Below are 15,551 nucleotides of genomic sequence, written 5' to 3' on the forward strand. Positions count from 1 at the left end.
TGGCATATTTATACAGTTAGGCAAATGCCAAGGGAGATACTTAGTACAGCAGAAAAATTAGACTGTTAGATCTGAAGGTTTTCATTTGCAAGTTTGTAGCGCTGATGCCATTTCCACAAGATCACAAAGAGGAAGCCGCAGTGTTAGTCTGGTATCTAAATGAATGTGAACACGACTCCTATTTCTATTTACAAAGCGGCTGATTTTCATGGCATTTAACACGTCTAGTGCTTAACAAACCCACGTGCGGGCCTACTCTCAAGCTTAAGTAAACTAGGTTGACTTATAAATTGGGAGACCTGACTGTGCATTTATAAGAAGCAGGAAGTTGTTTTATCCAAATTATGAGTGTATTGCTTTTTAGATGGATGTTGGGTATTGGAATGCTCCAACCACTGCTATTTACACTTGTATCACCCTGCGTGGCTCAGCACCTATGACAAAGACTGTGAGGGTCGAGACCCCAGTGAAAATGCTTCTTTTCATTTACAGTGCATAATCTTGGCTTCTTCAGTACTTTATTTCAAATCAGTTATTCAATAGCTGTCCAAAAGTTTTAGCCATCAGAGGGAAAGGGAACAGTATTTAAAAATATGGGAGATTCGGCTCTGAAAAGTTATGGGGCATTTCCTCAGTGAGTATTTCAGGCTTGGTGTTTGGTGTCCTTGTTTTAAATGTAAAGAGGGAGCTACAGCCTGGCTCTCCCATGACAGCTGGTAGAATTCCCTTTGCAATGGTACTAGAGAAATGTTCCACAGAATGTTGAAGAGAGATTTCTCTTTTCAATTGCTGATATTTCCACTAAAATATTTCTTGCAGGAATTTCTAGTATCCTTACTCTTAAATTTTGCATGTATTTTTTCATACCCCTTCTCTATCAAACTTGAACCTAAGTAGTCAGGAAAACATGGATAATTGTATTTTAGGAGGGAGAAATGGACGTACTGATGATTTTTTTCCTCCATTCCTCCAGTAAGACTAATGATCACAAACCTACCTCTTTCAGGCCTTCACAAAGGCTAAAGTTTAATGCACTAATAAAATTCCCGCTCCCAGGTTGCGTGGTGATTTCTTTCAGTTCTAATGAATAAGGCTAAAACATTCATTCTCTGCTTTTCTAAATTATGGTAGAAATCCATATTCAGTCCTAGGGAGAGAGTTCAATTTGTTTGTTGGTTACCAGGTATGGGTAAATAGGACTGTTTATATTTTTGCTAAATGAGTTATGGTTATGTAACTAATTGCACCTCTGTAAAGGTAGCCTTCATCGATCAACAGTAGTCAGGCAAGCGGTGGCACTGCCATAGCCACAGAGGAGTTATACATAGATAACTATTTTATCTGTGCTCTCACCATATCTGTGCAGAGAACAAACACAGCAATTCAATTCACAAAGGAAATACTCTCCTACGTCAGAAATGGACACTGGGAAAATAGATCTGAGGAGCTGAAAAACAAAGCAAAGCTGGCCTAGACTTGGATTGATGATTTTTTTTTACTTACTGCCAATACTGGAAATACTGGGGATACCTGGAGAGAAAGAAAACAATAAAGAAAAGCTGTTAGACATTTATTAGTATGTGACATCTTTAACATAATACAAAAATCTCAGAAACATAAACACTTGATAACATTCAGATCATTAGAAAAATAGCACAAAAACCCCCAAAATATATATCCATCCATTGAGACCATTTTGCTTTATTCTAGAACTCCTTGAACTCATCAGAGTTGGAAAATTAATGTTCAACTTTAACAGCTTATTCAAGACAGCTTCGTGATATCAAACATTTTGTGCTTACTTATAAGGTTAATGAAAATTTGTATGTGGTTCAAAACAGATATTAAGCTAGGCTTGCGTTCTGGGCACAAAGCACCAAGTATGCATTATATGGGCCTAGGCAAATATATCCACATATGCAATAGACCTCTTTAAATGTGTTGATATGCATGTGTCAGGTGTTGAAAGTCATTTGGCATTTTATCTGACTAACTACATATAACCATCATTTTTAGTCTTCTTTTACTTGTCAGATATTTGGATTAAATTCTGTAATAGAAATTAAATTGAGTAGAATAACTCAAGAGTACATTAGGTTGTTCACATCGACCATGGGCTTCATCGATTTTTCAGCTTCTACTTTAATTGCCAAGCTCTGCTGAGGTGGTAGAACCATTTCAGAATGTGACTGAACTTGGTATAAATGTGGACATGAATTTAGTCTGTATCCAGATGAAAACCCCTAGCCAAGAGCAGGGGCATGAGAGCCAGGCTGTCTCAGTTTGAAGCTTTGCTCTTATACTCATTGACTGTGTGACCCTGGGGCCAGTGGCGTACGCTCTCTGTGGCTCAGTTCTCCACCTCTTAGAGTTGTTGCAAGGATTACATATATATACATACATATATATATATATATATATATATATATATATAATTAAAGTACTCAAAGCGTTGCTTGGCAGGTAGTATGTGCTATAACCAACCATCTTTGCTATGATTACTATTATTGATATAGTTGGGTCATCAAGCAAGCAACACCAGGATAGATACTACTAATTAGAAGTCAGAGATTTGTAACATTTCCACTAAATTCAGGTAGTGGTGTGGGTGAGAGCATGAGATGCGAATAAGACAGAACTGAGTAAGAGTCATGCTTTGCAACTGACTAGCTGGGTGATTTCAGGCAAGTTCCCAGCCTCTCTAAGCCTGTTTCCTCATCTGAAAGGGGCTAATAATATCTACTGCACAGGGCTGCTGTGAGAATTGAATGAGATAATCCATAAAAATGTCTGACACATGGTACACAGTCAATAAATGATAGCTGTTAATGAGCCATTCGGACTTGTCCTCCACATCGTGAAGCGTGCTAACAGGTGGTAAATGTAGGAATCATTACATTTCTATTTTAGTGTTTAATCTTTGAACAACTGCCCTCTGCTTATTTTAACTAATCATTGTATCTTGCTCAGAGATTTCTAGCTTTGTATTCTTTGAAACCAAGAGCTATTTTCCTATTTCTTAGTAAGGAGGGGAGAAGGAGAAATTAAAGCTTACCAAGATGTTTTAAAAAACCCTGGAAGGGATGAAATCTTATTTTCAGTTATTAGATATATTCAAAGTCTCTTGATTTTAAATGCACGGAGCTTATGATGCTTCAGCTTAATTACTGATCATTGATCAACCAAAACTGGAAAGCTAAATTTTCATTTCCATGTTTTAACTTTGTCTGAACTGAATTTCAAGCTGGATGCGATTTCTGCAAAGGACTGCTGGATTCCTAACCCGACATTTCAGTAGACTATCTTTGCCACAGTGTGACACTGACTTGGTACTGAATCTTTATTTTTTTTCCTTTGCAAATCCCCTGTTGAGTGAGGTATGATGGCAGCATAATAATTTTAGTATCAGTTGCAGAAGCTCCAAATTTCCCCATGATTGAAAATCCTGCTCCATTACAAGGAACTGCTATGCCTTCATAATCCGTCGAAGAGAATGGAAGTTGGGATGGCAGGAAGAGGCTTTTCATGTGTTTTCAAACTTGCATGGAGTTAGAGGGCCATGCATAATGCAAGGCAAAGTTCTCAGGATGTTAGGCCAGACACAGTGGAGAGCAAACCTGTAAGACTGATGCAGTACTTGCTGCAGTTGAATACTTTAGAAAGATGCAGAAATGTTTCCATTCCTTTGGGGATGCCAGTGCTGGGAGAAATGTTCATTGCAGCTATACAAACCTTGCCAAGCAAGACCATTATGAGATCCTATTTTCCTCATGAAGATGTTTTCTTTTAACTAACATTTGGATGTTTAAAATTCAGGCTCTTTCTCATTTTGTGGTTTAAAATTTTGTGAGGTGCTACCAGGTGAGTCACTTTCTATTCCATTGTTGTAAAATGGGAATTGCTTATAAAAGATTTTTAAACTGCTCATTGGAATAAAGATTTTTGAAGTTGAAAATACCTGAACACCAAGGGATGTCCATTAGTATACTGTCAAATGTTATTTTTTCCCTAATGTTTCTTATTGTAATGTTCAAACACCTTGCTTTTGGTTCTCTACAAACAACTAAAGAATTTAATAAACCAGTTATATGCATTGAAAAGGCTATGAGTAAGTCATGAGAAATCTTTCAAATGCTTAAGAAACTAACACAGGAAGGCTACAATTCATTTCATGAAAGGTGGGTTTCTTTGGGGTCTGTAAGTGCTGAATCAATGAATGCAACTCCATCTTACAACAGTGATGGTTGCCCATAAGCCACAGGAATGATAATCAGATTATGTTCAGGAAAATTGTCTAGACATGTGTTGGCAGTTTTTTTAACCATTCCCTGTGAAGTGACAACTATTATGTAAAGAATATTTTTACCTTTAAAATTGAGCTCAGAAGTTATTTCTTCCCTTCCTTCTTTACCTCCCTGATGTGCATTAGCCAGTGTCCTTTGTGACGGCACACCTCTTTGTGCAGGCCTCTGTGAGCAACTTATCAACTTATCTTTATGATTGTGTGTTTGCCTGAGACCTCTGAGGGGACGAGCATCATGTCTGTATCTCTGTTGTCTGCCCAGGACAATGCCTGGTACAAAAGAGTTGCTCAATGTATATTTGAGCAAAAATTGATCGCCTGTTTCTGATAGAAGGTTTCTATCAGAGTGAAAATACCATTTTTGGTCATAGTATGATCTTGTCCCCTATAAAATGTTCCACTGAGACATTTCTCAGAGTGCAGTATTAATAAATATTTTTGTTCTCTTTGGAAATTTCCTCCATTCTAATAGCAAGAGTTATACAATATGTAGATATGCCCTTCACCACGTTGCCTTCCAGGAAACTCAGAGGTCAGCTTGATGGTCAACTGGGTAAACTGATTTAATGTCTGGCTTATTTTCTTTCTATTCTTTTTTTCTCACACCTGCCTTTTATATTCCTATTTGTATGCTCTTATTTTTATTTGTCGTTTTCCCTAAGCTATCCAGGGGGAAATGCAGATTTTGTGGGACCTAAAGCAAATACAAATCTAGGAGCTCTTTTTGGGAATATTAACTTTAAAGTATAAAATCAGACATGAAATTAAATTTTTTTTAATTTAGAAGGAGTCTAGTGAGGGGCCCTGTAATTTAAGCTTCATTAGCTTAAATCTATCTCTGAAACAACCTCAAAAATATTTGGGAAAGGTAGATGATAAGTAGATAGAAAGGAAAGAAAAAAGGAAGATAGCAGATAAGTTAATTCAGAAAGAGTGACCAAAAATGGAGAGCTGAAAGGGAGTTGAGAAATAATCGTACTCAGCACTTTAATTTTACAGAAGAGGAAATCGAAGGCACAGTGAGGAGTAAGGCCCTTGTCCAAATTGACCCGTTTATAGTCAACACTAGAGCAGGTAATTCCTAATCCCCATCTACTGAGACACTGCTAAACTTACACCGAGGAAATGAAACACAGGTGCGAATGAGCTTTAAGGGAAGGTTCTGCAATATGTGGTATATGAGTTTAGGACTTCTGCTTCTTCTAGAATAGATATGCTCCTTCAGTCAGAGATACACATACATGTTGAGTAAGCCAAAGGGCCAAAGAATGTGAAAGTGCTAAGCTTGTAGATACTTACAATTTTTCCCTCCTCAACCAGCCCTCCCTACTCCCATATTTATTTATTTATTTTTTTAAGGAATTCTACTGCAGTTGGGGGATGAGACCCTAGTAGACTTGTATAGTTTGTTATTTTCTCCTTCCTCCTCCTCCTCTACCTCCCCTCCCCCTCCCTCTTCTTCTTTCTCTCCTCCCCCTCCTCTTCTTCTCCTTCTCCATCTCCTTCTTCTTCTTCTTCCAACTTTACTAACCCTCCCACCAAGTATGTGGCTAAAGGGGACATAGTTAAGCTTAAGGAAGACAACCTGATGGAGACCTCAAAAATAAACACTCTGATTATTCAAACCAGATGAATGCAGTGCTAAAAGCCATAACTCCTTTTGAGAATCAATGGAAAGTTCAACAGCTTCTCACCAAGAGGGAGGCAGAAGAGACAAGGATTCAGCATGCTTTAAACTGAGAGAAAATATTACCATTGTTGTGTTAGGTGGTTTGAAAAAAGCCTATCAAGTAGGTGACTAGATTTTCTTCTAGCCAGGCTGCAGCCACTGGGAACTCTAAATCCAAAAAGCCCAGTTGAAAAAGAAGTAGGTGATTAGTAAGAAAACATTCTGCAGCCTCATTTGTATTCTAGAGGAACTACTTCCAACGTCCTTTCAACCCGGCTCCCTGGTCCAAACTGCTGTGGATAGGAGGTACGGTGAGTTGTCTCCCAGGAACTTGAAAGTGAAGGAAATAAGATTGCCTTCACAGAATTGTACTGTTAAATCAACACATAAATGATCCAATCAGAGTTAGCTAAGTCATCTTAGAACAACAGAAGGGCTCTGGGACCTGAGTGTCTATGACAAATTTGACAGAGGTGACATTAATCTATTGATAACTTAGTGTATTAACATATCTGAAGATTGGAAGAAAAGCTAGTCAGAAGGTAAAAGCCTACAAAGAAGAGCATCTTCAGGCATGTGGTGGCAGTAGTGGCCTAGAACTGTCTCAGGAAGAGGGAGGGGTAACCTGTAAACTTTCAGGCCTTCAGTGTTCTGTTGGCATTAGGGAGGCTGATGCTGGGGTAGGATGGAAGTGTCCGATGTTTCAGCATGATGTTATTAGCATTGGAATCATTTAAATTTTTGAATTTAATTCCCATGATCACCAAGCAACCTTCTGATTAGTATCTGGCTCTACAAGGAGACTTAATTACAGGGGAGAGAATACACTGATCATAAGGAATTAAATATTCTAAACACTGTAACAGTTATTTCATATTGTGGATGAATAATCTGGCATTTGGGCACAATTTATCTCCCCATAGAGTTGTGGTCTCCAAAGAGAGATTTGCTCTTTAGACTGGGATGGGTCCCATGCTAGATTTCAGTGCAATTGTAATGATAATAACAGCTAACTTCATTGTGTGCTTACTATGTGCCTACCACTGTTCTAAGTATCTTACGTGTGTTAATTCATTTAATTTTTGTGACAACCCTACGATGTCAATACTCAGGTTTATTTTACGGACGGGGAAAAACTCAAACACAAAGAGCTTGCCCAAGATCATTGCAGTCAGTTGGGAAGGAGACTGAGATTTGAATCCACAGGTCCAGGATCCAGAGCTTGGGCCTCTAACAGCTACTCTATATTATTGATCAATTTATTATAGGCCCCTATCTCTTATCTCTAATCCTCAAAAAAACAAAACAAAACAAAACAACAACAAAAAAACCTCTGAAGACACAAAGTTTTTTCCCCCAAATTTAGCTGCAGCATGACATAATGTGATCTGAACTAATTTGGTGACAAAACCTGACTGGAAGGGGTATGAGGTCTTCTCCTTTATCTCACTCAGTGAAAATAATCATAGGTTTGCTACAGAAATATTAAGATGTTTGATTAAGTGGTGCTACCTGATATTCTGCTGTGGGTATTGATGTAATATAATGTATGTACACTGTATTACCTTTTAAAATTTAAAAAATTTGAATTCCAAATCAGATCTGGTCCCATAGCATCAGATAAGTGACTGTGGACTACTGGTTGTACATGAATAACTTGGTAGTATCCTGGTTCAATATATTGGCCCTACAGCTTGGTTCATATATATAAGGCTCTTAGAGGAAGGTCCTCTCTTATTGTGCTAACAGAATCAGGGTATTGAGCCTGAAAAACTGGTAGTCAGAGCCCAACCATGGTCAAGTCACTGAGGCCATGAATGCCACTTAGGGAGGCCTATAAAAACCAGCCAGCCAATATGTCATCTCTAGATGGCTGGATGGGTCGTGAGCACCCATGAAAAATAAGTGATTCTCTTTCCTATTGTATTTCCTCCAAATCTCAGCTGGTCTCTTCCTATGCGAGACTGAAGGCCCTTGTGTTAGAACTGCTGAACTGTGAAGGCCACATATTCCAAGGGACATGGGAAGATCGATGGGAGGTCAATGCATCCACAAGCACATTTCAAGACTGTATAGGTTTACTTGTTCATTCACCAAATAATTAATTCCACAAACATTTATGAAGGCCAAGAATAAAATATGGTCCCATTCTTAAATTGCTAACATTTTAGGTCCTGAAGTCAGAATGACCTGAGTTTAAATCTTGCTCTGTCATGTGTTCGCTGTGGGATCTTGGGGCAACCTTTATGTGCCTATGTTCCTTTATCTGTAAAATGGGGATAAAAATAGTACACACCCCATGGGGACACTGTAAGGATTTAATGCAAGAAAGTACATAAAGCACTTCACAAAATATAAAAAGCTATGGTAAGCTTAATAAATATTAGCTATCATTATTATCACTATCATGGTAATTTTGATTATAGTCAACCAATTGTAAGTACACATACATTACCAAGAATCTATCTTGATATACATACATTATCAAGAAAAGAGCAGCTGATTCTGCATAGGACAGTCTAGGTAGGCTGCATCGAGGAGTTCACATTGAGGAGCAGTCTTGAAAAATGAGCAGAATTTCAATAGAGAGTGAAGAAAAAGGTGATTTGGGGAAAAGAAATGAATTCAGTATCTTGCATGTTGACTTTGAGATTTTCATAGACGCTGAAAAAAATGGCCTGGGTTCATTAGATTCAGGCTATAATTTGTTTATTAGCATTAAACCAATATTAATAAGATCTAAAACCACAAGATTAGATAGGAATATCAAGGAAAAAAACTGTACACTGAGAATGAAAATTTAAAGCAAGGTAGAAGGGGAGTCTTTGAAGGCAAAGAAATAACAAGCAGCAATCTAGGAAGAAAAGTGGGAGAGAGCAGGTTTAGAGAAGACTGACTTGTTCAAACAGGTGTCAGATGGAGTCCACACCCCAGTGGAGGACAGAGGAAGTCACTGATCTTTAACCTGAGAAGCAATATAGTGAGGTGCACAGTCTTTGGGCTCAAGACACACCTGGGTTCAAACCTTCCTTCTCATTCTGACTAGGTAGCTAAACCTTAAACAAGATACTTTTCCTAAGTAGTCATCAGATTCCACCTCTATAACATGAAAATAGTAGCATCTACCTTATAAAATTGTTGTGAGTTAAAAATGAACTAATGCATGTAAAGCACTTAGGAAATTGTCTGGATAATGACATACACATGTACACCTGGGAAAATATAAATTGGTCAATGCAAATTTGATACCAGAGAAAATAATAGAACAATCATTAAATTACTTTCCATCGCTCAGAGGAGACCTAGATATTGTGTAACAATTCAAGTTGGATTTCTGGACAAACAAATAATGTCAATGTCAGACCAATTTAATTTTCTTTCTTGGAAGAATATTAGACTGTGTAGGTAAGAGGAAGGTAAAAGATTCAATACAGCTGAACTAGCTGGGCTTTCTGTCTGTCTCCATGACATTTCTATCAGTAAGCTGAGGAAATTATTTACGGCATCAGGTCCCCAAAAGAGTGTTTTATAGAAGGTTTTTAAGCGTTCCATGAACAATGAAGTTTGGGAAACACATGATAAAATAGATTACTTATTTTAGGGTTCTCAAATGTTTTTAATAAGGTAATGTGAATATCTAAGAGTCAGTATAATGTACAGCATTTTCCAAACTTATTTGGCCATGGAATTCTTGTAAGGGTCATAGAACACAGTTTGGCAAGCAGAGGTGTAGATAATATTATATTATTTTTTTGGAATTACTATTCCTAAAGGTTAATTGTTAAGTTTTCAGCATCTATAAGTAGGGATCAGAATTTCAGGAGGGATCAGAATTTTATTCATGAACTAGACAAGGGGAATCAAGAGAATCATGATTAAGCATGAAGTTGGACAGAGTTTCTATCTACTTGGAAAACAGAAATGAAATTCAAAGGACATTCAAAATAGAATTCTATCAAAAATAGAAGGAAGATCAATAGGGAGAAGAAGAAAGATGTCTTACAGATAAAACATAAGCTTTGTTGAAAAATAAGAAATATAGTGATACACATATATACGGCTTTAAAGAACCAAGAAAACACACTGAGTCTTCAGTAAAAAGCACGATGAATAAAAATATCATCACAAGAGTTATTACTTCCGCTTCTGCCGAGTCTATTATAATGAAAGGCATAGGGAAATGTGGTGTGTCTCACAGATTGGGGTGGCAGTGTTTTAGAGGGCTGGGGCTCTGTATTCTTCTCTCCTGGCTCTATATGCTCCATACAAAAGTGGCCTTGGAGTTGCTCCAGAATTTAGGACTTCCAAGCCATAGTATTCCCAGCAAGGTCCCAGTTTAAGGACCTTCTGAGTGATGGGCTGAGTGGTTTTGAAGGGAGATCTTAAAATTTCCTGACGTAATGAAGCCTTCCTAGTTGTTATGCTAAGAGTGGGCAGGAACTGATCTTCTTATTCAAAAATCCTGGCTGCTTGAAGTTCTGCTAAATCCAGAGATTATCCAATATGAGTGTTATTTCTAGGCTACCGAAGAGTTGGTGTTGAGGGATCAGAGATTGTAGCCACTCCTTTTTACTTCTTAGGTTTTGTATTCCTGTATTAGGAGACAGCATATCCTGAGTGTCCCTCTTAATATCTGACTTGTAATGTACCAACTCGAGTCATGTATGTGTGTGCACGTGCACACGTGAGTGTGTGCCTGTATGCATGTGTGTAAGAAAAAAGCCAAAATGACAGGAGAATCATAACAGTGCTAGAAGTCCTGTGTTTGGCTTAAATTTCCACAAAATCAGAGGACTTCCAGGGCAAACAACTAAGTAAGAGAGTTGAAAATCTTATCACATGAGAAATGGAGCTGATAATGTTAACCTGGACAAGGAAGAAAACTGGGACTGATATAGTGTCTTAAGACTTAAAAAGAAAAAGTGGTTGGAAATTAGGAGACACTCAATATTGATGTTAAGAAATAAGTTTTATAACAATGAAAACTGTCCAATAATTGACAAGTCTGCCTTATGAAAAAAAGCCTAAAAATAAAATTATTTTTGAACACTTATTTTGTGATAGGTGTTATGCTAAACACATCGCATGCATTAGCTTATTCACTTCTCTCAAAATCCTTATGAGGTAAGAACTGTTATTATCCTCACAATACAGATGGGAAGCCAAGCGTTAGAGAGGTTAATATTGATACTTTACTTTTCCAAGGTCACTGAGCTAGTGAATGGACAAACTGGTATTTGATTCTGGAACCTGTGTACGAAACCACTTAATTGCCTACTTCCATCCTTGGACATTTCCAAGCAGTCTGATGTGGCAGAAATTTCTTTAAAGGGGTTCTTTCTATGGAAAGACTGGACCATTGCAGATTATCTTAAAATCTTCAATCTAGCTTCTGCCATATTGAGGACTGAAATGTTGAATTCAACCTCCTTGGCCACTGTGTCCATCTGTCACCTTCATATTTTAACAGAAATGGGGAAAAGTCTAGAGAAGGCCAAGAAAAACTAAGGGATGGATAGACAATAGAATCCATATGGACAATCGAAAGAGGTTGCATTATATTAGGGCTAGGTAAGTCATTTCCATGGAGAATATAACAAGAAATCCATTCCAGTGAAAAAGCTTGGCTGGCACAAGAAGGTCTTTCCAGTGAAAATGTCTTGAAATAAGCAAGACTTTGAAGCACAGTTATGGGTAGAAAAAAAACCGTGTCGTGTTAGAATAGAAGCCAATGCCTTCAACAGCAGTCTCTCCCAGCTGCCTTTCTAGAAGCCCTGACAAGTTGGCTTGCCCTGAGGATGAGCCAGAATGCCACCAAGTGTTTGTAAACATTGTTCTCTTCTATCCTGTCCCACTAAAGGAGCAGCAGACATCAAAAATGAAATCTGAGTCATTTTCACTTGAGGAAACCTTTAAACTAAATTTGACAACTGTGGTGATAGGAATTCTAGCTAGTCACAGGGTATGGCAATAAATAACCTCCTGAGATTCCTCCTGAATTCACGAATCTATGGCTCTCAACAATTGAGGAAAGCCCACGGAGTCTCTGTTAATAAAATCGCCTTGAAAAAAAATCATCATTTCTGCTCAACAGAACTTTATGTATTAATTTTAGGAGCTAGGCTGTCAGTTTTTTCTTTAACACAGAAAGAAACGGAATACCTTTACAAAGAGGGATTTTTTTTTTTTTAACCTTTGACGGATTTTTTTTTCCTGCTTCATAGAAATTTTAACATAATTTCATGCCCCCATTCTTTATGGCCTGTTACTCGGTCCATTACTTTTACATTTAACTTGATAAGGTCCTGGTTCCTGGCTATGAGTTTTTGGGGTTTGGTTTCTCACAGCTGCTGCTTTGAAGTGCCTGATAACGTTCCTAGCCTTACACGGAGCTGGTGGCTTTTCAAGGTCTCATTCTCTCACTGCTCACTTTCCTGCTATTCCTGTTACTTCTCACTTGAACGGGTGTATTCTCAACCTCACCCTTCTCTACTTTTAAAAGAGGTTAAACCCTGGGCTTTTGTGAGTGGCTAATTGGTCCATGCATGGAATTGGGCAATTTATTCTGGAAGTAATTACTTGTCTCTTTGAGCGTGTCAGAACTTGTTTTCCTAGGGATGTTCAGGGATTTCAGAGGGGCACCCACATGAGCGGTAACGGGGCATCTCTCATGCTTCCTGTGAACACAGATGATGCCTGTGCTCTTTTCACATGCACACAAACATCCCTTTTCTTACTGTGGGCCCTACAGGCCTACAGTCACATTCTTTATCGAAAGGCAGCCTCTCCTAACAGGATACACGCCAGGCATGACATCAACTGCTGGCATTTGGAAAAAGCCCACCGTTTCACTGAGCAAAGTCAGGCTGTAGCTAAATTTGGAGAGGGAAACATCTTCTAGACAAAGCATCTCTTAGGTTACCCAGTATGAGAAATGGGATTGTAAACATTTAGAGAATTTCTGGAAGTAGTTTATGGTTAAAATTAAGTCAGAGTTGGGAGTTTTGAACTCTGTTATTTTAATAGGAAATTAATTTGGGGAAGGAAAAAAAGCAGCTCCTGTTTCATCCACTTAGAAAAAATTTCTCCTGTGGTTTCTATCATTTCCCAACACATTGATGTGAATGTTGGAAGACTGAATTTAACAGATGATCCAAGTGCTAAAATGTGCTTACAAGTGACAAAATAGGGATGAAAGCTTTAGCTGCATTTTGAAGAGGAATGGGGCTACTGGTAAGAGGAGTGAAAGCACAATTGCAAGTGAAATTGAGAGGAACTCTCAGCTCATCGTGCACAAAATACGGTATTACCGAGCAAAAGTTACTCACAGGTATTTGCAGTGCCTTTGGGGATGGGGAGATACGAGCCTGGGCTCCAAGGTCGGCCCTGATAATTCTTCTTGCATTTCCCACAGTCTGGACCTGTAGTGTTGTGCTCACATTCACAGGTCAATTTGCTGTTGTCATACACACACACAGTGGCATGGAGATTACATTTGCACCTAGGCAGAGGAGAGACAAGAGTTCATTGTTAAGTCCAGTTGTCTTGGTGATCACTGAGGCTTTATCCATCTGTCTTCTAGGATTGCGGCTCTCACAGCCTGTAGTGCTTGAGCGCTACCTAAAGACTTAGTAAAAATGTAGATTTGCAGGCCTGACCCTCAGAATCTTTTAAACAAGTGTCCTTGGGGGATAGGGGTGGGGGAGGGATTATGATACAGCCTGACCTCATCCCACACTTTGAGGAATCCTAATAGCAGTCAGTCAGTTGAGTGGGGTCTGACGCTCCCCTAAGGCAACTGTGCTCTGAAATCAGGGGTTTCCCAACAGATATCCAAAATATTGCCACTAGTGCGAGGCTTTTCTGTGCTATTATCAAATCTACAATACATCTGGCTTTGAAGAGCAATGTCATCTTCTGTTTTTCCTTAAACCAGAAGGACAATTCTCATTTGTTTAAAAAGAAATACAACCATTGAGATAATTTGCTATTCAGGTTTATTTTATAGACCCCAAGAGGTTATAAACAGATGTTCTCATTCTGGGCTCTGAAATGACATTCCTCAGGCAGAAGAGTTTTTCCATGAAGGCCTCTAAGTAACCTGAATAATCCTCAGATTTCCTACTCACATAAAATAATCACAAAGGTCTCTCATAAATGGGTCAAAGGACTCAGGAAAAAAGATGCTTAGAATACTAGAAAATGAAAACCTATGTGTGGCAGGGGTTTGAGGTCATTAGCCAAGGCCTTCCCTTTGGTGCCCGTGAATAACGCTGTAATATATGAGAGGCAACAATGGAATATGCAATTTCTACAAAAATACATTCCCGTATCCAAAGTCTCTGACTGTAAAACTGCAAAGGCCAACTTGATATCTGTTGAGGTAGCAGGTTATAAATTATAAGATACAAAGCACGAGCCGCATCCTCTGGAGAAATAAAGCCTAGGTCAACAGAATGTCCATGACCAGAGGGCAGAACAATGTACGTGGGAAGAGATGTGTTCACACAAAGGAAACAACCTGATACCCAGACCTGGGGGTAAAGGGCCAAGATCTGTCAGGGTCAGAACCTGGAAGTGTGTGTGTGTGTGTGTGTGTGTGTGTGTGTGCATGTGTGTGTGTGCATTTTTAAACTAGTCTGGCCTTTTCTAGGAACTAGGACAAAAATATAGAAAGTCAAGTTTCATAAAAACGAAGAAATATTATAGTGCTTTACATCTGCTTTCTTTTTTGGCAGATGTCATGAATTGGGAAAAGTAACAATACTCTTTCTTAGGTAGGAAAATAAGATTCTTTAACAACTGCTGTTGGTCTCTATAATGTCTGTACAGTAACATCCAAATTTCTTTCTTGTGCACTAATGGTCTGTTTGGAACACTGACCCGTACTTACGGCGAGGAAACAAAGGAATGGCTAAGACTATTCCTGAGGGCTGCTGGGCTCTCTTCTAACTAAAAGGTGTAGCCCCTAAAGCAATAGCCACCCACTCAAACCTCCCTGGGTAAGATCAAGCCTCAGCTTCCTCAGGGGTCGACTATACTTCATAGTACTTATAACTACACTCTGCCCTCTGTATAGTTGTAAATTATAATAAGCTGAAAGGCTACCATTTAAACAATACCTATTCAACATCAACACATAAACAGAGTCTTTAACATTCATACAATCTTTTAAAAAGAGAAAAAATTCAGTTAAGTAAAATAGACAGTGTTTAATTATGAGCTAGGTCTTGTAAAAATCTCCTCCATGCGGGGAGTTACTTGCGTTAAGCTGCTTATTAAAGAATCTTTCTCCTTCCTTCATTAGCACCTTTATTTATGGGTGTGTTTATAAATATGGAAGATGTTAGAAACTTAAGTGATAGAAGCACCAGCTTATACTGACTTAGCACCCTGTCTGGTGTTTAAAAATTCCAAATGAGGAAATGAACAATGTGACCCCAAAGAATATGCTGGTTTCATGTGTGAAGACCAAGAATGCAAGTAGTAATTGTAAATTGGATTATATACCTTGTAGCTATTAATACTTTCATACTGGTAGTCAGTCTCTGAGTTATAGGCAATTTCTATTCTAAAGAC

General features: G+C 38.4%; 1 protein-coding gene across 6 annotated transcripts in view; it reads right to left on the reverse strand.

Annotated features, from left to right (window-relative positions):
• The window catches only part of NTNG1 (netrin G1), a 326,009-nt gene that overhangs the window by 76,728 nt on the left and 233,730 nt on the right, over window positions 1-15,551 (reverse strand). For all 6 annotated transcript variants that reach the window (XM_061186248.1, XM_061186247.1, XM_061186243.1 and 3 more), the window contains exons 3-4: window positions 13,301-13,473; window positions 1,504-1,530 (exon numbers count right to left, since the gene is read on the reverse strand). In XM_061186248.1, the coding sequence (XP_061042231.1) occupies window positions 1,504-1,530; window positions 13,301-13,473 (200 nt within the window). The remainder of the gene's footprint in view (window positions 1-1,503; window positions 1,531-13,300; window positions 13,474-15,551) is intronic.

The sequence above is a fragment of the Eubalaena glacialis genome, chromosome 3 (assembly GCF_028564815.1).
Source record: "Eubalaena glacialis isolate mEubGla1 chromosome 3, mEubGla1.1.hap2.+ XY, whole genome shotgun sequence".
In the NCBI taxonomy this organism is placed as follows: domain Eukaryota; kingdom Metazoa; phylum Chordata; class Mammalia; order Artiodactyla; family Balaenidae; genus Eubalaena; species Eubalaena glacialis.